Source organism: Heterocephalus glaber, unplaced genomic scaffold, assembly GCF_053883595.1.
Source record: "Heterocephalus glaber isolate CG9 unplaced genomic scaffold, H.glaber_assembly_v1.0 deba00001689, whole genome shotgun sequence".
Taxonomy (NCBI): domain Eukaryota; kingdom Metazoa; phylum Chordata; class Mammalia; order Rodentia; family Bathyergidae; genus Heterocephalus; species Heterocephalus glaber.
Genome location: NW_028258414.1, coordinates 6,624,294 through 6,651,260, shown reverse-complemented (window position 1 = coordinate 6,651,260; position 26,967 = coordinate 6,624,294). Strand labels below are relative to the sequence as shown.

At 37.5% G+C, this 26,967-nt stretch overlaps 1 protein-coding gene across 14 annotated transcripts in view; it reads left to right on the top strand.

Moving 5' to 3' along the window:
• The window catches only part of Herc1 (HECT and RLD domain containing E3 ubiquitin protein ligase family member 1), a 206,681-nt gene that overhangs the window by 42,194 nt on the left and 137,520 nt on the right, over positions 1-26,967 (top strand). For all 14 annotated transcript variants that reach the window (XM_087199032.1, XM_087199031.1, XM_087199030.1 and 11 more), the window contains exons 2-5: positions 9,381-10,336; positions 17,330-17,425; positions 22,491-22,685; positions 23,898-24,209. In XM_087199032.1, coding sequence (XP_087055158.1) covers positions 9,407-10,336; positions 17,330-17,425; positions 22,491-22,685; positions 23,898-24,209 — 1,533 coding nt within the window. In that variant the 5' untranslated portion in view covers positions 9,381-9,406. The remainder of the gene's footprint in view (positions 1-9,380; positions 10,337-17,329; positions 17,426-22,490; positions 22,686-23,897; positions 24,210-26,967) is intronic.

Here is a 26,967-nt window from a genome sequence, read left to right as displayed (position 1 = left end):
TTTAGATCTTTAATCCATTTTGATTTTAGTTTAGTGCATGGTGAGAGAGATAGGTCTAGTTTTAATCTTTGGCAAGTTGAAGCCCAATTTTTCCAGCACCATTTATTAAAGAGGGTATCTTTCCTCCAGTGAGGGTGTTTGTCTCCTTTATCGAAGATGAGATGGCTGAGTATGTCTGGCATTGTTTCTGCATTTTCTAATCTGTTCCACTGGTCCTCAGGTCTGTTTCTTTGCCAGTACCATGCTGTTTCTATCACAGTAGCTTTGTAGTATAGTTGCAGGTTGGGGATTGTGATACCCCCTGCCATGTCTCTGTTACCTAGAATTGCTTTTGCTATTTTGGGTCTCTTCTTGTTCCAAATGAATTTTTGGATTGTTTTCTCAAGGTCCATGAAGTATGCTGCTGGGATCTCCATTGGAATTGCATTAAATCTATATAGCAGTTTTGGAAGTATGGCCATTTTCACTCTATTAATCCTTCCTACCCAGGAGCAGGGGATGTCTGTCCATTTTCTGATATCATCTTCAATCTCTCTTTACAGAGTGCCATAGTTTTCAAAGAAGAGGTCTTTGATTTCTTTCGTTAGGTTGATTCCTAGGTATTTCAGTATTTTGGATGCTATTGTGAAAGGAATTATTTGCCCTATTTCTCTCTCAGTGAGTCTGTCATTGGTGTAGAAGAAAGCTATTGATTTTTGTGTGATACCTTGTAACCAGCTACTTGACTGAATTTGGTTATTAAGTCTAGAAGACTTTTGGTGGAGTTCTTGGGGTCTTCTATATAGAATATCATGTCACCTGCAAATAATGACAATTTGACTTCTTCATTACCTATCTTTATTCCTTTTATTTCTTTCTCTTGTCTAATTGCCATGGCTAATGTTTCCAGAACTATATTGAAAAAGAGTGGTGATAGTGGACATCCTTGTCTTGTTCCTGATTTTAGTGTGGAGCATTTCAGTTTTTGACCATTTAGTGTGATATTGGCTGCTGGTTTTTCGTAGATAGCTTTTATCAGTTTGAGGTAGAGACCATCTATTCCAATTTTTTGTAGGGTTTTTATCATAAATGTGTGTTGGATTTTGTCAAATGCTTTTTCTGCATCTATGGAGATAATCATATGGTTTTTGTCCTTGGCTCTATTGATATAATGTATTACATTGATTGATTTTCATATACTGAACCATCCCTGCATCCCTGGGATGAATCCCACTTGATCAGGGTGTATGATCTTCTTGATGATCTTCTGCATTCTGTTTGCCATTATCTTATTAAGGATTTTTGCATCTATGTTCATTAGTGAGATTGGCCTATAGTTCTCCTTTTCGGTTGGGTCTTTCTCTGCTTTGGGGATCAAGGTGATGCTTGCTTCCAGGAATGAATTTGGAAGTATTGCTTCCCTTTCAATTTCACTGAAGAGTTTAAACAGTAGGGGCAGTAGTTCCTCTCTAAATGTCTTGTAGAATTCAGCAGTGAAGCCATCAGGGCCTGGGCCTTTTTTAGTTGGTACGTTTTTAATTGTTTTCAATTTCATTGGTTGATATTGGGTTGTTCAGCATTTTTAGGTCTTCTTCGTTCAACTTTGGTAATTCATATGTATCTAGGAATCTGTCCATTTCTTCTGTGTTGTCCATCTTATTGGTGTATAGGTTCTGGAAGTAGGTATTGATGATCCTCTGTATTTCTGCTGGGTCTGTTGTCATTTCACCCTTTTCATTACTGATTGCATGGATTTGGGCCTTTTCTTTCCTTTTTCTGATAAGGTTGGCTAAGGGTTTGTCAATTTTGTTTATTCTTTCAAAGAACCAACTCTTGGCTTCATTGATTTTTTGTATCATTCTCTTAGTCTCCATTGCATTGATTTCTTCTCTGATCTTTATAATTTCCTCCCTTGTATGAGCTCTGGGGTTGTCCTGCTCTTCTTTTTCTAGAAGCTTGAGGTTCAGCGTTCAGCATCAGGTTGTTTAATTGGGCTTGTTCTGTTTTCCTAATATGCATATTCACTGCTATGAATTTCCCTTGTAAGACTGCTTTCATTGTGTCCCTTAGATTCCGATATGTTGTATTGTCATTGTTATTTAATTGAAGGTACTGTCTGATTTCTTCTTTAATTTCCTCTGTGACCCATTGGTTATTCAGAAGTGTGTTGTTCAATTTCCACATATTTATGAAATTTTTCGAGTTTCTTTTGCTATTGATCTCCAATTTCATTGCACTATGGTCTGATAATATACAGGGGATAACTTCAGTTCCTTTGCACTTACTTAAACATGTTCTATGTGTGAGTATGTGGTCTATTTTGGAGAATGACCCACGTGCAGCTGAGAAGAATGTGTATTCTGATTTTGTGGGGTGGAAGACTCTGTAAACATCTGTTAAGTTCATTTGTTCAAGAGTTTGATTGAGTTCTAGTATTTCATTACTTATTTTTTGTCTATTTGATCTATCTATTTGTGACAGTGGGGTGTTGAGGTCCCCCAGTACAATTGTATTAGTGCATGTATGAGTTTTCATGTCCATTAGTATTTGTTTTATATAGTTGGGTGCACTAGTGTTTGGTGCATAGATATTTATGATTGTCATCTCTTCCTGTTGGATTGTTCCCTTTACAAGGATGTAGTGTCCTTCTTCGTCTCTCTTCATCAGTGTTGGTTTGAAATCTACTTGGTCTGCAAAGAGGATAGCTACTCCTGCTTTTTTTCAGGTTCCTGTCACATGGAGTATTGTTTTCCACCCTTTAACGTTCAGTCTATGAGTTTCCTTTTGAATGAAGTGTGTTTCTTGTATGCAGCATATTGTTGGATTTTGCTTCTTGACCCATTCTGCCAGTCTATTTCTTTTGATTGGTGAGTTGAGCCCATTAACGTTGATGGTTATAACTGAAACGTATTGACTTGTCATTGCCATGACTTTTTCTTTTTGTTGGGTTCTCCCCCTTTACATTTAATTTCTTGTCATGCCCGATGGGTTCATTCTGCTTTGCTTCCTGGGGTTGTGATCCTCAATGTCTGTTCCTAGGATATTGTGTAAAATTCTGTGGAGTGCTGGTTTGGTATTCACGAAGTTCCTAAGGTGCTCTTTGTCATGAAAGTATCTTATTTCTCCATCCATTTTGAAAGATAGTTTTGCAGGGTACATCAATCTGGGTTGGAGGCTGTTTTCCTTTAGGGCTTGGAATATGTCACTCCAAGCTCTTCTTGCCTTGATGGTTTGTGTTGAGAAGTCTGCTGTGATTCTGATGGGCTTTCCTTTGTATGTGATTTGTTTCTTTTCTCTGTTTGTAGAACTTTGTTCTTCTGTTTAGTTTCTGGAATCTTAACAATTATATGCCTATGTGTAGATTTTTTTTGATCAAGGCTATTTGGAGTCCTATATGCCTCACTTATCTGTATGTCAAGCTCTTTTCCCCTGCTTGGGAAGTTATTTATAATATATAATATATAATATATAATATATAATATATCGGCCATTATTTCTGTGAAGAGATTTTTTATGTCATCTGCACTCTCTCCTGTTTCTTTTTTGACTCCAATTAGTCTTATGTTATTCTTCTTTGCATCATCTAGCAGCTGCTGGATTGATTTCTCATGCTCCTTTATAATTTTGAAGCAATTTTTCTTTTCCTGGTCATTAATTGCTGTCTTATCTTCTATATCTGAAATTCTGTCCTCACATTGGCTCATTCTGCTGTGTAGATTTTCAATGGAGTTTTTCATCTCCTGGAAATCTACTTGCATCTGTTTTATGGATTCCATTTGTTTCCTATGTTGGGATTCCATCATGTTCCTCAGCTCCTCTCTAGATTTATTAATCATGCCTTGCACTAGGGGCACAATTTCTCCTGTTATCTGAGAAATTATTCCTGATTTCATTTTTTCCAGATCCCCTTTTGTTGCCAGTTCAGTGGGTCCAGGTGGTTGAATGTCAGAGGGTTCCATCTCATTCCCCTTTGGGGATGCTGTAGGTGATCTGGAAGTCTGGTTTTGAGACTTATTTTTGTGTTTTCTCATTTCAACTGGCTGGGGCGGGGGTGCTGTTGGCGCCTACATGAATTACCTCCTCTGAGCTGGGAGAGGTAGGACAGGGGCCGGGAGCAGTGGTAGAGATGGTGGCCCAAAAGCCCTTTCCTCTGGGCTGGGAGCAGTGGGAGGGATGGTGGCTGGGAAACTCCTTCCTCTGGACCAGGAGCAGTGGGTTGGTGGCTCAGAAGCCCCTACTTCTGGGCCAGGAGCGGCAGGACTCAGTACAGTGGTCTGGTGGTCTGGTGTCCTCTGGGTCTTTGTAGTGTGGAACTAGGTGGCTGTACAGAGGAGCGGGGCGGGGGTCCAGTGGATTGTTGCCGGGGCGCAGGCTGATTCGGTGTGTTCTCAAGCAATTTTTGAATATGGGATACTCAGCCTGTAATACAAATATCATTTCTCCTTTGTGTTTCACCTGTTTCTACTTTTTTTTTTCGCTTTTGTGGTGCAGGAGACTGAACCCAGGGCCTTCACACTGAATTGTATATTCCTTTGAGATAGGATCTCGCTAAGATGCTAAATGGCCAGGTTGGGCTTGAATTTGGCAGTCTTCTTGCCTCAGCCTCGTAGAGTGCAGGAATTACAGGCATGTGTCACCACACCTGTTCTTGTTTCTACTTTTTTCTCTCTGACTCTTTTTATTTTTCTTTATGTCATTGAGTTGTTTTACACTTTATAGTGATTTTTGTTTCTGAGATAATTTTGCTTGTTACTTTTCTTTCCTGACTTCAATCTCCTCCCTCCCCCCCTTCCTCATTTCTTTTTCTCCCTTATTTTCTTTGTCTGTTTCTGCTTTTAATTTTTGCATTGGTGATTCAAAGTTTTTTTTGTGTTTCAGTCCATTTAATTTTTGTTTGGATTATTACAGTTTATTTTGCTTTATTATTATTAGTGAATTCCTTTCAGTTGATTTATGTAAAATTTTATATCCTGATTTTCTCCATTACCTCTTATAGACTTGAGTTTTCTCTTGCTCATTTTTATGATACTGGGTATTTTATAGTATTTCTAATCTAATGGTATCTTCCTCTGTCAATATAGCAAAGTCCAAGTAGTTTGCAAGGGTTCTGTTTGTTTTGCTTGAGGAAAAGGTTGTTGTGTCTCCAGTTGTATGGATCTCCTTTGCTTCACAGGACTCTAAGTGATCCTCTTTTTTCTTTCTTTACCCTTCACAACCACTTAGGTCCCCAATGATCCTTCTCTTTACCTTTTCCTCTTTTTTCTCTCCACTCTGCATTTCAACAAGTGCTTATTTAAATCATCCCTGCCCTTTTAAATTAAATGCTCTCTGAAACTTTTTCCCTGTTGTCTGTGTTCTGACCTGTGGGCCCACTTTTCCAGTATTTTCAGATCTGACATGGATTTGATATTTGTGGCTGTTACCCCAAATCACCTTCAGGGCCCTTCACCAGACTTCTTCCTTATTTACCGTTTTCTTAGTCTGCCTGCCTTGCCACAAAGCTCTGTGGCTAGATGGAAGTGAGAGTGTGTACACTGGATATCTTAGTTACTTTTCTCTTGTTGGTGAGACAAAGTACCTGACACTCACAAGTTAAAAGGTGAAAGGTTTATTTGGCTCATAATTTGTAGAGGTTTCAGTCCATAATCAGCTGGCTCCAAGTCAGAGTGGCACATGGCAGAGGGGTATCGGAGAGGAGAAACAGTTCATGATGCCTACATGGTAGCAAAAGCAACAAGGGGCCTTAGCAGCTTTTTTCTGCCCCTTTTGTACTCTATCTAGGCTGCTGGGATGATGGCAGTGCCAAACCAGTCAGTGGACTGATTTAGTAATCACACACCCTTAATCCCAGCATTGCACCATGAATCAATCACACAGTCTAGATCCAACCTCTGAAAAAGACTTTGCATGAGGCTTTGGGGGATATCTAGACACAAGCCATAACACTGGAATTGAGTGATTTTTTCTCTTTTATTTTGGAATTTATTTTTTATTTGCAATTGTGGCATTCTGTAATCTTCAAGTTGTACAACCAGTGTGCTTTGGTGTAGAATTTAATTTTTTTCCTTATGTTTGGGGAAAGAATTTTGGTGAGACATTGTGCAACTGCCATTGTCCTTGGCTGCCTTGAAGTCTTAGATTACTTAGTAAATGTTGGTAGTATAATTAGCCATTCATCTGGAAATAGTTTCACACTGTAAAGAGTTTATTAAAGTTTCAGATGAACACAGAATTTGTTTTAATTCTAGACAGACTAAAGACTCATGTAAAAAAAACCAACCAAATATCTCTTAAGAAAATTAAAGCAAATACCTATTTAATCTGGTCATGGGAGTGGGTTGGAAGCACTATTTGATCAAGCCTGAAAAACAGAAAGTATAACAGAAAAGATACATGTATATGCAAAAGACAGAAGAAATATTTGCAGTGTTGACAGACTATGATAAAATATAACACTTTACAAATTGACCAGAGAGGAGAATGCATGAGTAAACATTTCCCAAAAGTTTATCCGAAAAAACCAATAAACATAAGATGTTCAGAGTGACTACTAATCAGGGAAATATAAATTAGAATGACAACATATTCCTTTACAGTTGTCAGATAGGCAGAATTTAAAAGATCAAAATTACCTATGGCTTGCAGCAAGGGATAGATGAAAGTACTTTTGTGTACTTTGCACAGTAGTGGTATTTGGTAAAGACTTAACCGTGTTTCCCCCCAAAATAAGACTTAGCTGGAAAATAATCAGCCTTGAAAACTAGAGATAAAAATGCCAGCCTTAATCAGCCTATCCTTGCCTTACCTGCCTTACAGAGTAACCACTGATCAAGAGAATAGTGATGGCAGGTAAGGCAGTACTGATATCCTGGGAAAAGAGATTTCTAGTCTGAGAAAATAGCGACTGTTCTATATGTCCAGGAAACAGCAAGGAGACCAGTGTGTCTGGAGCCAGGTAAACAGGTAAGCAGGAGATGAGGTCAGAGGGGTAGTGGATAGGCTGTGTTGTGTATAGCCTTGTTGGCTATTTTTTTTTTTTGGTACTGGGGATCGAACTCAGCTATTTTAAGGGTTAAGTTTGCTAATTTGAGAGGGGAAGCCATTCAGGGTTTTTAAGCAGAATGAAATGATCTCTTGCACATATGTATTTCAGTTACTGTTTTGTCAGTTCTAGACTATCCATTTTACTTTTTAAAAAATTTATTTTATAACTCTCTGGTGAATTTTTCCATCTTTTCATCTGCTTTCTCCATTTATAATGATATTAAAGTTGGATTACTTTTAGATCTGTTTTCTTAGCTTATGGTATGATATCAACTTCTAGGTATGCTTAGTAATTCTTTATTAAATGGCCAGCATTGTATATAAAAGTTACAGACTCTTTCCCCAGTAGGCAGTTAGAGGGAGGGTTGAGTACAAGTTCCTTTGTAGTTTCAGTCAGGCTCAGATTCCCTTTAATTTGCTTAGCCTCTAGGTGCTAACCCTTCAGAGCTTTCATTTAAGAACCTGGCATGTTCACTGGGGTTCTTTGCCTGGCTGGTCCTGAGCTTGAATCTCTATCTCCTTAACATGGCAGTGTTGAAAACTCTGCTCTGCTTTTTAGGAGTTTTCTGCTTAGATTCCTTAGCCTTCTGTCATATGTGGCTTCAGAATCTAGCATACATCCTAAGAGGGATAGTTCCCCATCTCTCTCTTCAAATTCTACTCCTAGATTCTCAAGCCCCCAGTTTTGTTTTGTGAGCTCAATACAGCTAAAAACTTTGGTAGTTTCTCTATCTTTAAGCAATCACTGTCTCCATAGGCAGATTTTGATTCTCAGCCTCCTACTCTATGCTTAGAACTGGCAGATATACCCAAGGGAAAAGTGACTTCACAATGTCAGTTTACCTCTCTGTAGTTCCTTCCCCCCTACTGTTATTATTCAGTTGCCCAGTTTCCTTCAGAACTCTCCAGTGCCTTTAAGCAGATTACAAAAACTATCTGTACTTTCTAGTTATTCTTGGTCAGAGCATTGGTGTCCTAAGCACTTTTCTTGTCTCTGGGACAAAATATCTGACACCTGCAACTTAAAGGAGGAGAGGTTAATTTTGGCTCACATTTCAGTCCTCTCAGTCCTTGCATGGGCTGCCAGCTACAGGCAGAAGCAGCATGGTGGAAGGTACTGGTGGAAGAAAGCTGCTCACCTCATGACAGACAGGAAGCAGAAAATTAAGGAGAACCAAGAAGTAAGATACGCCCTTGCAGGTCATGCCCATAGTGACCTACAACTTCTAACCAGATCCCTCTTCCTTACAGCAAGTGAGCTTTGTTGTCCTCATAATCCAATCACCTTCCAAACACGTGATGCTTTAGGGATTATTTTAGATCTAAACCATAACAATTGGTCTGTCTCTTCTGACTCAGAAGAGAGAGAGATGCCTGACTTAAATTTCAGAAGCTTCATTTATCTACTTTATTGAAATAGATAGTAGTGCGGTAAAGGTTGAAGGCAGGAAAACCCCTAGGGAGGCTTTTTCAGTGACCCATGAGTTGATGGCTTAGACCAGGGTTGTAGTAATGGAGTGGGAAAGCTAGTTGGGTTCTGGATATATTTTGTGAAAATAGGGCTCATTAATGGAATTTGGAGTGTCAGAGAGGAAGGACTCAGTGAAGGTCCTCAACGATCTAAGACAGTGGTGGCAAACCAATGGCATGTGTGTTGTTTTCTTTTAAAACAAAAGATGTTAGTGTATGAATTGTTTTTTCTAAACTAAAACCTCAGTATTAAGGTTTAATTACAGTGTGGGCACTTTGGGATAATAAGTGGGTTTTGGGTTGCAGGTTGGGCACTTGTCTCTAAAAGAGTCAGCATCACTGATCTAGGATGATGATGGATTGCTATTTATTGAGATGAGGAAGTCTCCAGGAGGAACAGGTTTGAGTTCTAATGGTGGTTATGGTAGATTAGGAGTTCAGGTTTGGATATGTAGACTCTGAAATGCCTGTTAGGTATCCATGTGGCGAGGCAGAGTACTGTAATGGTATATATGAGTTCAGGGAAGGTCTTGGTTGGAGATGAAAATTTGGGAGTCACTGTGAGATCAGAATCTGAAGGGAAAAGGGACATGTGAAGAAATCACTGTTTTTTAAAATAAATTTTTTTCCCCGAAATTTAGATGTATAGAAAAGTTGCAAAGATTGTTAAGAAAAGTTCCTATATCCCTTCATCTGTTTCTCCCTAATGTTAATAAAACCATGGAAGCTAAAATATCAACATTGGTACAGTACCATGAATTCAACTCTAGACTTCATTTTCATTTCACCAGTTTGAAATCACACACTGTAGTGTAAGATGGAAGTTTAGAAACATTTTATAAATCATCCATATAAGTTTTTGATTGTGTTTTCTTCTCCCTTTATAGAACTGATGGCTGAAGAATAAATCAGTATGGCAACTATGGTTCCACCAGTGAAACTGAAATGGCTCGAACACCTGAACAGCTCCTGGATTACAGAGGACAGTGAATCTATTGCTACAAGGGAAGGAGTTGCTATCCTGTATTCTAAACTAGTCAGCAATAAGGAAGTAGTCCCTTTGCCCCAACAAGTTCTGTGTCTCAAAGGACCACAGTTGCCAGACTTTGAGCGTGAGTCTCTTTCGAGTGATGAACAGGACCATTATTTGGATGCCCTTCTTAGCAGCCAGCTCGCGCTAGCAAAGATGGTCTGTTCAGATTCTCCGTTTGCTGGGGCACTTCGAAAACGACTGCTTGTACTCCAGCGTGTCTTCTATGCACTTTCCAATAAATACCATGACAAAGGCAAGGTGAAACAGCAGCAGCATTCTCCGGAGAGCAGCTCTGGTTCAGCAGATGTCCATTCTGTTAGTGAACGTCCTCGGTCAAGCACTGATGCACTTATAGAAATGGGTGTTCGAACTGGTCTAAGTTTATTATTTGCACTTCTGAGACAAAGTTGGATGATGCCTGTGTCGGGACCTGGCCTTAGTCTTTGCAATGATGTTATTCATACTGCAATTGAAGTTGTGAGCTCTCTGCCACCATTATCTTTAGCAAATGAAAGCAAGATTCCTCCTATGGGCTTGGACTGCTTATCACAAGTAACAACATTTCTTAAAGGAGTAACTATTCCCAATTCTGGGGCAGACACTTTAGGTCGTAGATTAGCTTCTGAGTTGCTGCTGGGTTTAGCAGCTCAGCGAGGCTCATTGCGGTATCTTCTTGAATGGATAGAAATGGCTTTGGGGGCTTCAGCAGTTGTAAATACCATGGAGCAAAACAAACTACTGTCAAGCCAGGAAGGAATGATCAGCTTTGACTGCTTCATGACTATATTAATGCAGATGAGGCGTTCTTTGGTACGTACTATAAATGTCAACTTTAAAGTTTGTAATAATTTTTGGAAAAGTCAATCCAGCTTTTAGTGAATTAGTGGTAATAGTAAATGATTTGAAAGTTCTTCTGGTGTTTGGTAGGTTAATTAACTATTTTATGTACTTTGCATGAAGAAACCCATACATGTTGATATACAGAGTGAAGACCACTGGATTATGGTTTTAGTTTATGGTTTTAGTTTCAAGATTTATGTGAGTTTGGGAAGTTCATTTAACTTCTGTATGTTTATAAACTCGTGTAAAATGAGGGACTTTGCTGAGTTAGTGTGAAAGTCCTTCTAAAACATTTGTAAGTTCATTCTTCCCAATTTTTGTTAATCATTTACTGTATACCAAGTATTATTCTAGGCCGTAGGGATATACTCCTGTGGATACAGTTTTTGCCTTCATAGAGCTAACAGTTTAGTGGGGTAAGTCAGGCAACACATGTATAATTTCAAATCGTGAGAAGTTCTAAGAAGAAAAATAAGGGAGTAAAAGAGGGAATAGAAAGTAATAAATCTCAGGGAAGAGGTTGTGAGGTGAAAGGTGTGCTATTTTAGTCAGTGTGGTTAAGGAAGGATTGAGTTGTGACATTTGAGTAGAGACCTGAAAGATGGGAAGTGATGAGCTAAGCAGGAGCCTGAAAAGGGTATGTTGTAAGAGGAAATTCCTTGACTATCATAACCTTGATACTATATTAAAGAATAACGAAATATACTGTAGTATAATCAATTTCAAGAATTTTTAAGACTGAAATGTAACTTTGTGAAAACCAAGTATATCCTAGTTCGATCCCTGGTGCCAAAAAACCCCCCCAAAAAACAAAAAAAAACCCAAGGATAAAAATTTGCATATTAAAATACTAACTTGGAAGAGTAAGACTCAAATACTTGGCCGGGGATTTAACTCAGTGGTTCCGCTGCCTGCCTTGCAAGTGGAAGGATCTGAGTTCCATCCCCGGTACCAAAAAAAAAAAAAAATCTGTGGAAATGTGGATTTCTTAGTGTTAAATAAATATAAGGCAAAAGCTTGCAGTGACTGTGGGATATGGAGTGTTGACACTGGTCCTCTTATCTTCACTTGAGATGATCTAGGAAATGGGATGCTGTGATCTAAGAAAATCTTCAGATAACACCTGGGGTAGGCAGTTAGCCCCCTTTGTGTTTTCTTATTCTCACTTGCACATCTGTTTTTCTAATTTTGTTTCCTGATTCTTACTACTTTCTGATAACATTGTCTTACTTTATACTGCTTCCAAATCTGTAGTGTTGTTTAACAACCTAAATAATACATGTATTCATGGTCGTATGTTAATATTTTGTGAAAGTCATTTAATTCCTCACTTTACAGGCTGTTTATTTTGCATTGCCTTTGTTACAAAAAAAGTACTGAAGTAGGTGTGGTGGTGCACGCTTGTAATCCTAGTACTAGGGGAGCTGAGGCAGTAGGACCATGAGTTTAAGGCCAGCCCGGGCTACATAGTTAAACCCTGTCTCAAAAAATCAAAGCCAAACCAAAACCAAACAACCAGCCCAAAAGATATTAACACAATATAACTATATGATTATGTACTTGTCCATGGTATAGTCCCTTCTTGCACAAAATGCTATGTACCTTCAGTGAGAGGCTCCCACCCGACCTTAACCTCTAAGGCCTTATCCTGCAGTATCCCTCCTACAAGGAAGGGTTACTGCAGGAACCTAGACTACTGATTGATAGTTTAAATTGCTCTACAAATTTAAGAAATCTTTACAATAAATAAATGTATACCTACCTTTTAATGCATTTTATTCTTCATTTAATTAGCCTGTAATATTCCATCTCATTCTTTTTCTGGCCTTTTTTTCCTTTACCGCTCCATACTATCTGTAGTAAGGGAGAAAGAAAACCCACTTTTGTTGAGTGCCAACCATCCAGCAGGTGCTTTACATTGCTTTCTCATTCAATTATCATGTTAACTGTGAGGTAGATGTTAATTGCCCTAATCTTGAAGGTGAAACAACTGTGTTAGCTTGGATTTACAAATCTTGAGCAACAGCAGTGTAAAATAACATGCACTTCTGATTTAAGCACGTAATAGGTCAGGTATGATGTTAAGTAATTCTTACAAGGCCGAGTCTCTCTGCAAAGCTTATGATTTTTCTGACTGTTCTATGTAGTTTTTATCCCATTTATGTTAAATTTATTCATTTTTTGGGCTCGAGATTTAGCTCAGTGGTGCTGCTGCCTGCCTCGCAAGCGCAAGGTCCTGAGTTCAATCCTCAGTACCATAAATAAAATCATTTTTTCCCACTAATGACTACTGTAAAATAGATGTAAAATATAATGTTTATTTTATTGCTGGATTTTCAGTTTTATCTCCACTTGGACACTCATTCTTTGACAAAATACCATGTACACCTAGTTGGGAGTCACCTAACCAACTGAAGACTATAGGGTCCCAAGGCCACAGAGAACCCAATACTGAATGTAGCTCCTTGTTGGGCCAGTGGTGCTCCAGAAAATCATTGTTTTCCTTGAAATTCTGGGTCTACTCTGGGGAAGAATTTTGTGTGTTTGATTTAGTTTGGCTCTCTCACAGTTGCTTCAGGCCTGCATTAGATATAGTTTAAATTAAAATTCAAGATTGTTTTTAGAGGGGAAAAAAAAAAAAGATTGGTTTTAGGGGAAAGGAATGGTTATTTAAATGAATTTTGTTATTGCTCCTTGCATGGTGAGTGATTGAGTCTGATGCTCTTGGTCTCCAGAACTCAAATTTCTGACCCTTTACTGTGTAGTCTGAGAACTCAGAGAATATGTGAGCCACACCTGGTACATGAGACCCAGTGTGGCATGAATGTCCCTGCCATGAGTTTCTTGGCCCCTGAATGAATGGGACAGGATTTAAGCTGTAAGATAGAGGGAGAAGCACATAACCATCAGTTAAGTACCTGGCCAATGCCTAACAAAATAAGTTTAATCTGTCAATTATATGTATTTGTGGTATTGTTAAACTCAGCTACCCAAGTATGTCTTTGAGTAGGAACATATAAAATACTCTTTATGCTTAAATAAAAATAGGGGAAAAATAAAGTTATTCATACTGTAAGTGTACATCTTCATATTCTAAAAAACAAATCATAATATAAATTCCTCTGGCCTTTGATGCCATTGGATGTTTACTAGCCACTGTGTTCCAAATACTGTTAGGTGCTGGGCTAAAAAGCATTGGTGCTTTTAGGTAGTTCATGATTTAATGGAAGAGGGATGCAATTTAATTTCAAATTAAAGATAATGGGCTGGGCCGGGAATTTAGCTCAGCTGATTCCACTGCCTGCCTCAAAAGCACAAGGTCCTGAGTTCGATCCCCGGTACCAAAAAATAAAAGATAATGGGCTGACTGGTAAAGATCTGCATTGGGAGGAGGTAAGTTGGCTGGAGGGAAAGAGGCAGAACATGCCTTATGAGGGAAGGATCTTGACATTAGTTGAAAGCTAGAGGGAGTTTGCCTGCTGACATGAAGTACACGGCTGGGAATAGCTGGGGAAAGGAAGACCAAAATTCACAAAGTGGCCAGGGTGAGGGAGAGCAAGCTCCTGGGTGTGTGGTGTAGAATGGGATGAGATGAGGCTGTGAGCTAGGCAGGCCCTGTATCCCATGCTATAGGATTTGGGGACTTAATTCCTGGGTATTGGGGAGACACTGAAGCAATTTTGAGTAAAAACAGAACCTTAAGGAAATACACTCCCTCTAGGCATATGTCCTTGTCTGAATACCTTAGACAAATGTAGGGGGAAAAGGTTTCCTCATCCCTTGGTTTAGTGATCACTATGGGGGCCTTTAAATAATGGAGCCACAGATCACAATTACGTTTTCCCCAGAAATGCTGCACAGCTAAGTAAAGAATTTAGAGAGGTTATGGGAATGTATTTGCTGCTATAGCAACACATGGTATCTAGGGACTAGTTGTTTTTTTTGAACCCTCAGCTTTTTGTGTGATTCTAGCCCTCTAAGTCAAAGTATGAGCCTCAGAGTAGCATGGGCATCACCTGGGATTTGTTAGAAATGCAGAATCTTGACAGTTGTGGTGGTGCACACCTGTAATCTCAGCTACTTGGGAGGCTGGGGCAGGAGGATCACAAGTTTAAGCCCAGCCTGGGCAGTTCAGTGAGACTTCTCTCGGGCTGGGGATTTAGCTCAGTGGTTTCTCCCCCTGCTGCCTAAGCACAAGGACCGGAGTTTGATCCCGGTACCAAAAAAAAAAAAAAAATCCTTCCTCTCAGTGAGACTTCTCTCATCCCTAGTCTCAAAATAAATAAAAAGGCTGGGGATATAATTCAGTGCTAGAAAGCCCTTGGATTTGATCCCCAGTACTGAAAAAAGAAGAAAAAAAGCAGAATCTCAGGCTCCATCTGTACTTACTGAATCAAATATGTATTTTAACAAGTTTGCCAGGTAATTAATGTCTGCATTAAAACTTGGGAAGCACTGCCTTAAGTAATTAAGGAGAAGAACTGACTTGGCAACAGCAGGTGACCCAACAATAACAGAAATAGTTAAACTGGACACAGTGGTGCACACCCGTAATCCCAATTATTTGAGAGGCTGAGATAGGATCACAAGTTCAAGGTAGCCTGGGCAATTTAGGGATCCTGTTTACCCTGCTTAGAAAAAAAAAAGAAAGAAAAAAGGAAGGAAGGAAAGGAGAGAGAGAGAGAGAAGAAAAAATAGCCAAGTAGAACCAAAAATGTAAAGAGATGAGCATGTGCTGTGATAGGAAGACTTTGATTAGCTGTTGACAGCAAGCAGAAGAAAATAGTTAAGAATGGTAATTAATGATGGGGTAGGGATAACAGAGACCACAATGACAGGAAGCTTTTACCTTTTTTTTTTTGGAGGTGCTGGTAGTAGAACCCAGGGCCTCATGCAGGCCAAGCGTTCTATCACTGACCTTCACTCTCGGCCCAGGGTTTACATTTTAAATTTATAGACTTTTGAGAAATGAGAAAGGGAGCCATCTGTAAAGGGAGAAAATATTGAACTTCTATTTCGCTTTGCCTGGGGTAAGGGAAGTGGTACAAAAGGCCATTTACCAGAGCTTCATTCCAAGAGTTTTTTGATTGTTTTTACTTTTCTTTCTGTAGTACTAGAGATTTAACCTAGGGCATTTGCATTGAGCTGCATCTCCAGCCTATTTTTTATTTTGAGTCAGGGTCTTGCTGAGTTGGAAGTTTCCCAGGCTGGGGGCAAATTTTTGATCCTCCTTCCTCAGCCTCCCAGACTACTGGGATCAGAGGCGTGCACCACCATACCTGGCTCCATTACAGGAGATTTTGAAGGCAGAGGTGAATTGCTAGAAGAAAAGTTCTGTACAGTAACAGCTATTGGAGAACTCTCTACGATGATTCCTATTTGAGTGATTTGAAGGTACTTACACATGTATCTTCCCAGAAGATATAGGTTGATAAAAATTTCACCATTGTAATCTGGGTACAGTGGTATGTGCCCACAGTCCAAGCTGTTCATGTGACTGAATCAGGAGGGGTGCTTGAGCCTAGGAATTTGAGTCTGGGCAACATAGCTAGATCACGTCTTAAAAACAAACAAACTGTAAGTTAATTTTCTTGGTGGAATAGACAGAGGCCAGATGAATATGTAGAACAACAACCAAAATCCTGCAAAACTTTAATGTATTGTGAAACTTTAAAAATTCTAAGCTGGGTGTGGTAGCACATGCCTGTAATCCTAGCACTCTGGGAGGCTGAGGCAAGAGGATTGCCAGTTGGAGCCCAGCCTGGACAACTTAGTCAATTAGCAAGACCTTGTATCAAAATTTAAAAGGGATGGGAACGTAGGGCAGTGTCTCTGAGTTCAATCCTTAGTTGCAAAAAAAGAAAAAAAATTCTAACTAAATACTAAATTAAATACTGTGGATATTTTGTTTGAAAGCATTGATTGGAATTTTATATCTGGTTCAAAATACGAATTTCTTTTATTATGGAATTATAAAGTTATAAGTATAAAATAGTTTGAATTAATAAAACCATAGAACCTTACAGTTGGATGGGATTTTGCAGGGCATAGAAGTCACCTTTTCCTCTATAGTACTTCTGTATTATATGTCTGTCAAGTAAGTGGTCATTTGGTTAAATATCTTTACAGTATAGTATCTTTTGAAATAAAGCCACAAGTGAAATTTTCACAATTATAGCACTGATAAATCATAGAACTGACATTTGTGGTCTAAAGATATGGAAATTTGAGGCACCATGTATATAGTTCACTTTCTGATTTATCATTTTTCATCAAGATAATGATTTCTCTCATTTATTTTATTGGGTCCCAGAGAAATTCTGCGAATCCTCAGCTATGCTAAGAAAAAGATGCTTCATTGCTAGTGTAGCCATGAACTGACTCCTGGAATGTTGGTTATGCTGAAACTGAGGAGGGAAGGACAGACAGACTGTTGCCACTCTGGATCATTACTTAAGCTGGCTGTATTCTGCTTGCCTGTGTTTCTTGGGGCAGGAAGGCAAGGCAACCCTGGGGAAGTGATTCAGGGGAAGTCACCAAAAGAATGTGTAACTACCAAATTCATTCTTTTTACTATTTCTAGAGCCTTGTAACCCTTTGGAATGAATCACTGTTTAATAAGGTAATGGTAGAGAGATTGGGCCTTAATTTGCCATTTGACTCAATAACCAGGCCTTTTATAACACTTATGTGTAAAAGTTAGTTTGAGACCAAATGTTAGGATTTGGTTTCACTGCACAAATCAAATGAACAGTTCTCAGGGCTCAGTAGTAGAGCACTTGCCTTGTGTGCACAAGACCCTAAGCTTGATCCCCAGTACCACAAAAACGAACAAACAAAAACAAAAATAAAAGCAGGTAAATAGTTCTTCAAATAGATGTTGTTTTCATAGAGTATTTAAGTGCTTTTAAATACAACTGTCTCTCTCCTTCCCATACTGTATCTTACAATGTTTAATTATAGGGTTCATCTGCTGATCGGAGTCAGTGGAGAGAACCAACTAGAACATCTGACGGCCTGTGCTCGCTCTATGAGGCAGCATTATGTCTCTTTGAAGAGGTAAGTAATCATCATGGCTTTTGCATCAAACATTACTTCCTCTTAAAATGCTATAGCATGTATTTATCCATTGAAAGCATCTATTTGGAGAGGGGACCAAAAATACAGTTCAAAAGCAAGTGACGTGAGTGGCTGCCTCTAGAGAGTGGAGCCTGGGGTGTTTTGGCCCAGTGTGGGAAAGGAACATATTTTCAGTGTATTTTATTTTGAATATCGGATCATGTACTGATAAGTTTATTTGAAAACAATTTTGCCAGGGATGTAGCTCAGTGGTTCTGCCGCCAGCCTTGCACGCGCAAGGTCCTGAGTTCGATCCCTGGTACCAAAAAAAAATAAAAAAAATTTTTATTAAGTAAAAGAAATACAGAAGGATATATAAACACATGTATGATTAATGAAGTGTTATTAAATAAGCACATTTTTAATCTGTACTCTGGTAAAGAAATAGAATTTTGCCAGCCACAGGAGAAGCCCTTTCATGTCCTTGTCATAACTTCTTTCCTCCTTCCCTGAACATAACCACTTTTGTGACTTTTAGACTAATAACTCCCTTGTGGTTCTTTGTAGTTGTGTGACTCAGGTTTGCATCCCTGGGCGCTAGTTCATTCTTGTCCATTAAGTAGAAAAGTTTTAAATCTCTGAATTGGTACATTCTTCCTTCTTTTCCTTCAATGTATGTGTTCAGTAGCCTATTTATTAGATTGTAGATATTCCCAGTCTGTATTTTGCTGATTGATTACTGTTGATACCATTCAGCATGTTTTCTTTGCCTTTGTATTGCCTACAAATTGGCAGCTGGATCCAGAGGCTTGATCAGTCTCACAGTGGATCGTTTTAGCAAGCTGTATATGTGGTGTTGTGTTCTTCCACCCGGTTCCATCTGGTTGCCTCTCTTTGTGGTGCTTAATAGCTAGATGTAATTGATTTGTGGCTAGTTGTGGTGGTATTCTAATTCTATTATTTCTTTTTCATTTATTAGTTAGAATGTTTATAAAGAGATGCTTCCCGTATCAACTCTTTGATTACTCTGCTACAGTTCATATAGGAGAGCCAAAATAAATGCTTGAATCTTCCCACCTGCTTTTGTTTATTTTCAGTTAATGAACTGATCCTTTATCATACTTTAGGCTTGACCAATTAACTATTAAAAAATATCATTTTGAACTTGTAGACTTAAACCTGTTTGAGTGTTGGATTGTTATTTGTGGTGATGGTCTGTGTTGCTTCATTTAGGCCTATCGTCTTGTCAGGGTGGTAATATCTTCAAGTTCTTCCTAAGTTCCTCTGACATAAAAGGCTGCTACTCTTTGAGAGCTTCCTTGCTTTCTGATATAAGATGTTGTTCCTGGCTCATCGTGTACATTTTCTACCCTGGGAATCAGCTTGATATTTCTTCAGAAAGGCCCTGGTTTCTTTTATTGAGAAATGTTGATTTCAACACCATGATGAGGGTGCTAGAGATGCTTACTGCTAGTGAGTTGGTCTTAACTGTTTTGAGGCTTTTATAATTAGACAGAGCTAGGAAATTGTGAGGAGTTGTGGGGTGTGCGCATGTGTGGTATGTTTAAAGCCAGAATACCTCATGAGTTCTAGGGCCATAGAATTTTTACTTAACCTTTTTGTATATTACATTTATATCTTCTTTCCTTCAAACTAAAACTGCTGATTTTCAAGGCTATAGGGATGATGGAATTAAGAGTATCCTATAATTACTCATTTGTTTTAATTGCATTATGCACACAAATAGACACATTCATATATACACAGCTGTCCTAAAATAACAAGACAAATATTACTGCTGTGTGGTTACTGAAAATATTAAGTTTTTAATGGTCCCCTTTATTGTAGTTGTACTTAGAACATGTAGTCATTACATACTCTATGCTTTTTTAATCCTCATTTAGTATTAGTTCTATAAGTAACTACATACTTAATGCTTACTCTAGTCTCTATAATCTTTTTGGTTGGTTGAAGCCCATTCTCTAGTAGATTTTTCAAAACAAATGCAGAGGAACAAAATTCTCATAGTTTTAGTATGTTGATAATTGTTACGCTTTTTATTACAGAAAGTTAGTTTTGGGAAATAAAATGTCTGGCTCACCTTTCCTCCCTCCCACACTTTCTTCCCTTCTCCCCTTTGTTTTTCTGTTTTTTTCATGTACTGGAGATTGAATCCAGGACCTTTAGACTGAGCTACATTGTTGCCAGCCTTTTTTTGTTTGTTTGTTTTTTGTTTTGCCCCCAAGCAGAATCTTGCTAAGTTGCCCAGGCTGTGATCAAACTTGTGATACTCTTGCCTCAGCCTTCCAGAGTGCTAGGAATACAGGCTTATCGCACTACTCCTGGCTTTGTTTTTCTTTTTCTGTATCTTAAATATGTTACCCCATTTTCTTCTGGCATAAAGACTTGCTGTCTAAGTCCAAAGGTAGTCTTTCTTTTCTATATGAGTCACATGCTTATTTTGCTGAGAAGTCCCTCTAAGAACATTTTTTTTCTTGTAAAGATCAGTAATTTTACTAGAATACATCTTAATATTATTTATTCTGGATTTATATTCTTAGAGCTGTGAGAAGTCATATGTAGTTTCAGATATTTTTAATTTCAGGAAAATGTCCTTAAATTATTGTTTCTAGTAGTATTTTCTTTGGTTGTCTTCTTTAGGAACTCCAATTATCGGTATGTTAGATTTTTGCCTAACATTGTCATTTATTCTTGAATTTTTAAATATCTTTAGTTTTTTTTAATTTCTAAAAATATCTTCCTTTTCATCTTTTGTTATTCATAGGTCATTGTCTATTGTATTATTTACTCCTGGATTTTTTCTAATCATTTTGGAAATGTTTTTTCTTTGTTCCTAATTCTTTATTGAGTGTGTCACTTCATTTTTAGCATTGCTAATTCAAATTTGTGTTTTCTTGTCTTGTTTCATTTACTTAATGCCTTTAAACTGTTTTGAGATAAGTTACAGTTTTCTCTGTTTTGCAGGCATTTTCCTTATGGCATGCTTTTATTGTCTGGATGTTACTATGCTCCTTTTCTCTTTCTTTTTTTACAACAACCTGTTACAGGATTTGACCTCAGTACTTTACTGTTGGTTATTATGTGAAATTACTTTTCCTGAACTCTTAGAATACGTTAAGATTCAGTATATCTTTTCTAACTCCGTAGACCCCCACCCTTGTGTTATTTTTGTGTGATGTTAAAAAAAAAGATATTTCCCCAGCTTGTTTTCCTTCTCAACTTTTACCTTCACTTTCTCCATCATTCCTGGCTGTTGTGCCTGTCCTGTGCACTTTTGATTCCATTCCTTGTAGTTTCTCATCAGTGTGTGTGTGTGTGTGTGGGTGGGGGCTGTTCTAGAAAGGAGTTCTCAGGCTGGTTAATATTTTAAGAGTTCACAAGAGCTAAATATTATTTTTTAAAATACGTTTTAAGCTCTGTTGTTCCTTCCCAGCTTTTTGAAGAGTAAAAGGACAGGAGGGCTATGATTTTTCTTATGAGCTGCATTATAGTAATATATCTTTAAATGAACAGTTTTAACCACCTTGGCCTCATCCTTTTGTCTCCAGCAAAATTTCGTATCTTTTATTGGGGATGAGCAGTTTTCACTTACTCAGTTTTGTGTGTTCTTAGAGCTGTCCTCATGTTCACTGGAAAATATTTGTCTAAAACAAATTCTGCTGTTTTGCATTGTATTTAAAGATTCTAACTAAAATTATTCTATCTCTGCCCATTTAATGTGCACACAAACTAATACAGTGACTTTTAAAGATTTTTCTTTTATTGTTTTGCTCAATTATGCAAACCCCCCCCCAAAAACCAGATAAGACTTTTAAAATAACTGTAGTTAAACTGAAAATCTTTATTGTATTGAGTGCATATGTCGGTAAAAAATTCATTAATGCCTAATAAATAAGAGGGCAAAAGTAAGTTTATTACACAAAATGTGGTAAACAAACAAACATGACTTTACTGATAATAATGACATGTGAAATTAATGGCATCCTCTTTTCCCACTCAAATTTGCAAACAAACAAACAAAGCAAACACCAAAACACCTTTAAAAACACAGGGCCCATCAATGGTGTGGGTGCTGTGGTGACACCAGTGCTCTCACATACACCCATTCCTTGGTTGGGGCAAGCGAGATGGCCACCTCAGATCCTGTGTCTTTGGTGAGGAACTTAGATTTTATAAAGCCATTGTGACTAGCAACAAATTTTACCATTAAACATAAATGGTAAATCACTCATGACTTTTATTTTGTATGAGTGTGTGTTTGTTGAAATGCTCTGGACTTTTACTGTTTTGAGGACAGCCCTCCTTTTGAACATTGCTGGTGACAGTATGGTAAGCATCATTTTGGAAATCAGTTTGTTATAGTATGTTTCAAGAAGTAGAAGACTGTAGGATTGTTGTCCTTTTTTTGATATACCATTTCTTAGATTCTCTACTAAAGAAGTAAAAAAATATAGCAACAACTATATTCTTAGAAATGGCTGATAAAATAATGAAATAAAAAGAACTTAAATATCTTATTAAAGGTAAGTGGTTAAATAAATTATTTTTGTATTAGATATGTTTCAGTCATAAACATTAGGTAGACCTGTAAATTTTGCATGAGTTTTTTGTAGCATTTGTTGCATTCATATAACCACAGTAATGACTACATTAAAGAACATAGTCTTTATGAAAAATATGAAAAATTCTAGAATGACATATAAAAAAGATAACATTTATTATATTAAGGTGATGAGATTATCCAGTGGTGACTTTTTCTTTGTTTTTTAAACTTTATTTTTCTATAATGCTCTTGTATTTAGTAATAAAATCTGTATTTGAAAAGGCCTGTCTCTCCCATTTTGCCTCCTTTTATTAATATCTTTCAGTGATTTATTCTGTGCAAGTAAATATTCTATTTATCTGTATTTAAGAATAGATGTGTTATTCCTAGATTTGAGCAGTTGAAAGTAGTGGAAGGAAAGGCAACAGTAATTTCAGAGAATATGTGTAAAATATCTAAACTAAAAATGTCTTGCTTTTTCATATTTTAAAATTTTTATAGGTTTGTAGAATGGCTTCTGATTACTCAAGAACATGTGCTAGCCCAGATAGCATTCAGACTGGAGATGCTCCCATTGTCTCTGAAACCTGTGAGGTTTATGTTTGGGGAAGCAACAGCAGCCATCAGTTGGTAGAAGGCACACAGGAGAAAATACTGCAACCCAAACTAGCTCCTAGCTTTTCTGATGCCCAGACCGTAAGTTCCCTGCATACCTTACAGATAGCTTTACACTTACTTGCTTTATGCTGAGTAATTTTTAAATGAATTAAAATTCTTGATTGTTACTTGTTTATGTTGTATTTATATCATACTGCATCAATATTTTATTTTAATAGAAAAATGCATTTTTGGTCTTGGAAATACCTGGAACCATTTCCAAGGTTCAAAAAATTAAATTGGGATCTAGATTCTTAGAAAGCCTTATGAATAGCAACAGAGTTTACCATTATATTAAACACGCATGGAAAGTAAGACTAAAGGATAAATAAAAGCTTTATTTTCCTTTTTCCAGATTGACATTTCATTTTCTTATTATGATTACTTGTTTTTTTACATTCGTAACTCAAGCAAAAACTTCTATTTTATTATTTTAGTTAAAATGTATTTTGTTTCCCAAATGAATTTAGAGTATGTTTTGTATGGTTCTTGCCATAGTGATCCTAAGGAATTTATAAGAAATTTTTACTTCTTTTCCTTCTTTAACTATAAAATGAGTCTAAAACATTTTACTTTGTTGTTTCGTTCAGTCATGACTTGGTAAATGTCTTGGTTACTTTTCTTGTTGCTGAGACAAAATACCTGAGACCCAAAGTTAAAGGAAGAAAGGTTTATTTCAGTATATAGTTGGCTGATTCCAAGGCAGGGTGGCATGGCAGAGGGACATGGCAGAGGAGAGATAGTTTGTGGTGGGCAGAAGGCAGAGAAGCACCTGAGTAACGAAGAAGCGCCAGCAGCAGTAGAAACAACTTCTTTTTGTCTCTTTTTATTCCATCCAGGATACCCGCCTTTTGGGTGGTGCCACCCACACCCAGGGTGGAGCACCCTTAATCCCAGCATCACACTCTTAATCCCAGCATCACGTTGTTAATTCTAGCATCACATATCCTAATTCAGCCACCTTCGAAACTTTCTATCTATAAATACATGAGGCTTTTCAGGGACATGTAGATACAAGCTGTAACAGTAGATAAGTTGGGAGGATAATATGGATGTGGATTTGAGTTCAAAAATGGAGTCACCATGAAAATACTGTTAATGTTTTTTGTCTTTATTCTTTTATATGGATATTCATGCCATATTCTGCTAACCCCAATCCTAACCCTTGAGCTTCTTTGATAAAGCTGATTGTAAGTATTACACTTTGATATCTGCAGAAGCATTTTATATTACCGTTTTCTTCATTTGTAGATTGAAGCTGGACAATACTGCACTTTTGTTATTTCTACGGATGGTTCTGTCAGAGCTTGTGGTAAAGGCAGCTATGGGAGACTGGGCCTTGGAGATTCTAATAATCAATCTACTTTAAAAAAGTTAACCTTTGAGCCTCACAGGTCCATTAAAAAGGTTTCATCTTCTAAAGGCTCTGATGGTCACACTTTAGCTTTTACCACAGAAGGAGAAGTCTTCAGCTGGGGAGATGGTGACTATGGGAAACTGGGACATGGAAATAGTTCAACACAGAAATATCCCAAGCTTATTCAGGGGCCTCTTCAGGGAAAGGTATGTGCTTTCTTTTTAGATTTAAGAGTAATTAGATAACAGTGGTATTATAATTGATAGTATCTTTCAGATTTTGATGTATTTCTAAAGCTACCCCTCACCCTTTGACACACACATATACATATATGTGTGTGTGTGTGCGTGCGTGCATATATATATATATATATATATTTTTTTTTTTTTTTTTTTTTTTTTTTTTTTGAGTACTGGGGATAGAACTCAGAACCTTGCATTTGTGAGGCAGGCAGCAGAACTACTGAGCTAAATCCCTGGACCTGACTTATATTTTTGTATATCTGCTTTATAGTTTACAGAACACTTTCACATACATTATTCAATTTTAATTCTTTAGAGATGCTTTTTAAATTTTTCTTTTCTTTTTGAGATGAGGTCTTGCTCTGTTGCCCAGGCTGGCCATTAGCTCCTGTGTTCAAGTAGTCCTCCTGCCTCAGCCTCCTGAGTATTTGGACTCTAGATGCACATTACTGCTCCTGGGTCAGTTTTAATTTTTATATTCTCATAAGAATAATTTTTATTCTTGTGAGGTATTTTTCCCCATTTCACTGATAAGGAAACTGGGAATCATTCATTCATCCAATATTTATTTAGTACTTTACAAGTGTAAGGCAGTGTTTTTAGGCATTAGACACTCATTCTCATAGAGCTTTACTCTTAGGGCTCAATACAAATACACAAAATAATTTCAGATAATTATAAAGAAAAATTGAGTAATGTAATAGAGACTAACTTAGGCTGAACATAATATTATGTATCAGGATTCTTTTGGAGGAGGTCAATAGACCTGAATCAACTAGTATTTAGAATGATTAAATAATTGCCTAGTGTCTCACATAAATAATTGTTACCATTAGAAACCGAACCTAAATCATATATATGTATATATAAAAATAAATATATGTATTTTATTGTTAACTTGTAACTTTTTAAAGAAAACAGGTGAACTTATATGCAGTTTATAGGTTTCTTCATTGTAAGAGTCCAGTCTTTCAATAAGTATTTCTTTACATAAAAATCTTTGTGAAATCTAGCTAGGTGGAAAATCCCTGGATTTAGAGCTCATTACAGAGGGGGGAAAACTCCATAATTTTGTAAAGCCTAAATTTTAATTTTATACCAGTATTACAAGTGGCACCCTTTTCCTTCATGAGAGGCTTTCTGACCTGGTTGGCTATCAAATGAATTTTAGGCTCATAGTTTATCAACCCCAAGGCAGTGGGCCTAGGAACAGTCCACTTTGAAAGTATCAGAGGATACTTGATAACATGTTGAAATTAGGCTCTAAGGAATTTCAGATAAATTATTTGAAGTTGTATTTTCTTGGTCTAGTACTTTCTTCCCTCCTTAATTGTATTAGTTATATAGTCCTTTGAATGCCCCATTTTTATAAAGGAAATATTACCGATTAAAAACAACATAATGTGGAGTGTGGCGGTGTATGCCTATAATCCCAGCTAGTGGGAGGCAGAAGCAGGAGGATTCTAAGTCTTAGGCTAGCCTGAGCAACTCAGCTTCTGTTTTTAAAAAAAAAGAAAATAAAGGGCTGAGGGTAATAGCTCAGATGTTTAGGGCTTGCCTATCCTGTGTGAAGCTCTGCATTCAATGGGCAGTACCACAAAACAAATGACATCATACAAGTATGATAAAAGAAAAATATAATTCACAGATAAAGATTTCAAAAGTTTTTAGCATAGTATTTAAATGTATTAGGTGCTGAATATTTTTAATCGAATCTCATATTTCAGTTTCCTATAGTATACTCTAATTTTTGGAGATTAAATAGATGTGGAGCTGTTAGTGCAGACATTTTTTTCATATATTTTTCTAGTTGCTTGAAATTTGTTTGTTTGTTTGGTACGGGGAATCAGACAAAGGATTTTGCGCTTGCGAAGCAGGCACGCCACCACTGAGCTAAATCCCGGCCCATAGTTGCCTGTAATTTTGATCAGTGTTAGAAGGTGTGAGTGTTATCTGCCTCACATTGATATACTATATGTCTGTTTTCCCCTGATTCTACTCATTATGTATAGCTACTTGAGGGTAAGATGATGCTATCAAGAATTTAATTAATAGGGCTGGGGATTTAGCTCAGTGGTTCCGCCGCCTGCCTTGCAAGCGGGAAGTCCCGAGTTCGATCTCCGGTACCAAAAAAAAAAAAGAATTTAATTAATAAAAGCCTACATACTACCTTTGAGTTTTCTAAATTGGTAATAGTCAATCTTTTTTTGAGAGTTATCCTTATTATATACTTATTATATAATGAATTTTTTCCTTTTCTTTTTGTGTTTTGTTTTGATACAGTTTCTCACTGTGTAGCCCAGGCTGGCCTTGAACTCACTGTGATCCTCTTCTCTCAGCCTCCGCAAGTGCTGGGATTACAGGCTTGTGCCACCACACCTAGCTTATAATGAGTTTTTCTTGATCAGCTAGAGCTAGAGGTTTTGCACTAACCTTATATGTAAAAAATTGTTAACCAGGTGCTGTGGGGTGTGCCTGTAATCCCAGCTTTTTGGGAAACTGAGGCAGTAGGGTCACAAGTTCCAGGCTAGCCTGGGCAACTTAGTGAGAACCTGTCTCAAAGAATAAAAGGGCTGAGGATGTAGCTCAGTGGTAGAACACCCTTGGGTTCAGTCCTTAGTATCGAGTGGGGTTGTTGTTGTTCTGTGGGTATTGAGCTTGTTCCTACTCTTGAGTCAAGATTTGATTGGTATTTCTGCAGGTAGTTAGACTAATGTCTTCA